This window comes from Argentina silus, assembly GCF_951799395.1.
Source record: "Argentina silus genome assembly, chromosome: 20".
In the NCBI taxonomy this organism is placed as follows: Eukaryota; Metazoa; Chordata; class Actinopteri; order Argentiniformes; family Argentinidae; genus Argentina; species Argentina silus.
In genome coordinates, this window is record NC_139674.1 from 12648299 (window position 1) to 12650798 (window position 2500).

Here is a 2500-nt window from a genome sequence, read left to right on the forward strand (position 1 = left end):
TAGAAAGAGAAAAAAGGTAGTGCAAAATTGATAACAGCCAGTTTAATCCACTAGGATCTCAGCATTGACTCCTATGGAATAGCACTGGTAATTCATATTCATAATGCGTATTCACAGAAGCAAGCGTCGAGACGGATAATATGGAGACGATATGGAAAGAGTGTGTAACGTGTGTGAGAAAGAGTGTGTATGAAATGAGGCTGGCAGGGGGGCAGACAATATGGATGAAAATAAAAGGAGGAATCTGGATGAGGGAGGGATGGAGGGGGGGGGGGAGGTGTATACCCAATGAGGGGGAAAGCCCACGTAAGGTGCGTAGGGCTGTTGTAACTGCAGCTTGTCACACGGTTCCTCAATTATAGGGATGGTGTCACTGGCCTAGCGGGAAGGTAAGTCACACACACACAGAAATAGAATTTACATTCTATTATATTCCACTCAAATTCTATTCAATTCATTATATTCCTTATTAATATAATTATTAATTATCGTCACATGCAGCGTGCACACACACACACAGTAATAAACACAGTTATAATCCACTTATGAAGGCTCATAAGAGTGACACAACAAACAAAAACAACATCACTGAGAGCTTTCATGGAACACTTTCCAAAAACTCCTGTAAAGGACTACAGTATCCATGATGCACCATTCCAGGAAGTACTGTACTGTACGCACCACCACGTGGAAGGGGCTGTTGGGGATGTGCTCTCCTCCGAAGCGGATGGTGATGACGTACTTCCCGGGTTCGGGCGCCGTATAGTAGATGTCGAACGTCCCGTCCGAGTTCTCCACCACGTCCACGTCTAGCTCTGCCCCGTCGGGCGTCGACACCTTGCAGGTGACCTTCCCCTTCCCAGCAGCCTTTGCGTCCACGGTGATGACCGTCTCCTCTCCGATCTGGATGGTGGGGCCGAGGCCTGCACCTGGCGAGGATGACGGACACGTGAGGGGACCAATCACAACCCTCCTATATACGCCTATCGCTAACATCAAAGCCTTTATCAACACATCATCACGACACACTTATATCTGTTTGTTGTCAGAGAACTTATGGCGTGTTAGGAGCTGCTCACCCAATCCATGTCCTCCGATGGATACTGTTGGATTAAAAGAGAAACATCATGAGTGGTCTGCATTTACATTTTTACATTTACATTTATGGCATTTAGCAGACGCCTTTATCCAAAGCGACTTACAGCAAATCCATTTGTTTAAGTAAGTGAATCATCTATCCATCAGTCATCATAAGATAAAATAATCAATGCTCAGACCAGGGGCCATAGGCAGTTAAAATGCTAGAAGACAATGCTTTAGCAGGAGAGAAACTTGTACAGGGGGGTAGTGGGGGTGAAGGGGTCATTAGGAAGGAACCACACTTGAACTCTCTCTGTCTCCCATCAGAGATGTTATTCATGAGTTTCACGTGACCTCACAGACAGCGGTGGACCGCGTCCGACCAGAAACGCACATCTCAAGAACTACGTCCATTAGAATAGGGCTACCACTAAGGAGGCAAGATGGCCGCCACAACAAACCAGTAAAAATCCTGAATAGAACCGTTTGTAACATGAGAGTGCTGTCCCCCCCAAAATCGCTGACCTGTGACCAGACACTTGCTGGCGTCCCCGGTGGGCAGGGCGTGGATGCGGTACGGGGAGTAGGGAATCTCGTCCCCTCCGTACTTGATGGTGATGGTGTAGCGTCCGGTCATATCCGGGACGTAGGACACCGTGTACGTCCCGTCCCTGTTGTCACGGATGTTAGCTTTCTTGGGCTTCCCCTCGGGATCCTAGAGGGTACAAGGATACACTGTGAGTGTGTGTGTGTGTGTGTGTGTGTGTGTGTGTGTGTGTATGTGTGTGTGTGCGTGTGTGTGTGTGTGTCTCCACGCGTACAGACAGGTATATTGTACATTATCTATGTTTGTCATCTCCTCAGTATGACAGCACACATAGCTGTAAACAATGCAACAATGAGGTGGATTATCTTGGAACATAGATGGTGCCACGCTTAGGAAGCTAGCGCCGTACGCTAACGGTTAGTATAGAGTACAGGTAGAAAACCACATTAGCCTATTAGCTCATTAGCCAAACTCAATGGAGGTCAGTCCACACAGACTCAGAGGAGATAAACACACGGAGGGGGTGGAGATGGAGAGTGTGGTCGGCGTGGCTGAGGGCTTCTGCACTCTGCTCAGGTGAAACTTGCACTTCCACATCCAAAACATTCCTCATTCGCCTTGTTTCTCTTCCAGGTATGTGGATGTGTCTCACACACACACACACACACACACACACACACACACGTGAGCACCCTACCACCCGTCTCAGTGAAGTTTCAACCACAGAGTATGATTCCCCCTTGGTACGACTAGTATGACTGTATGCTATCCCCTGATCTATATGTACCCTGGATAGGCGAGAGGGGACACTAAGCTGAAGCCATCGCCAGGTATATAGATCACTGAGGTTGTCTCTGGGCTAGAAACCCTTGG

At 48.0% G+C, this 2500-nt stretch overlaps 1 protein-coding gene across 2 annotated transcripts in view; it reads right to left on the reverse strand.

Annotated features, from left to right (window-relative positions):
* The window catches only part of flncb (filamin C, gamma b (actin binding protein 280)), a 58741-nt gene that overhangs the window by 11540 nt on the left and 44701 nt on the right, over positions 1 to 2500 (reverse strand). Inside the window, exons 28-31 of one of the 2 annotated variants that reach the window (XM_083692044.1) lie at positions 1606 to 1795; positions 1080 to 1103; positions 682 to 929; positions 286 to 378 (exon numbers count right to left, since the gene is read on the reverse strand). In XM_083692044.1, the coding sequence (XP_083548170.1) occupies positions 286 to 378; positions 682 to 929; positions 1080 to 1103; positions 1606 to 1795 (555 nt within the window). The remainder of the gene's footprint in view (positions 1 to 285; positions 379 to 681; positions 930 to 1079; positions 1104 to 1605; positions 1796 to 2500) is intronic. The other variant, XM_083692045.1, reaches the window with a different exon arrangement.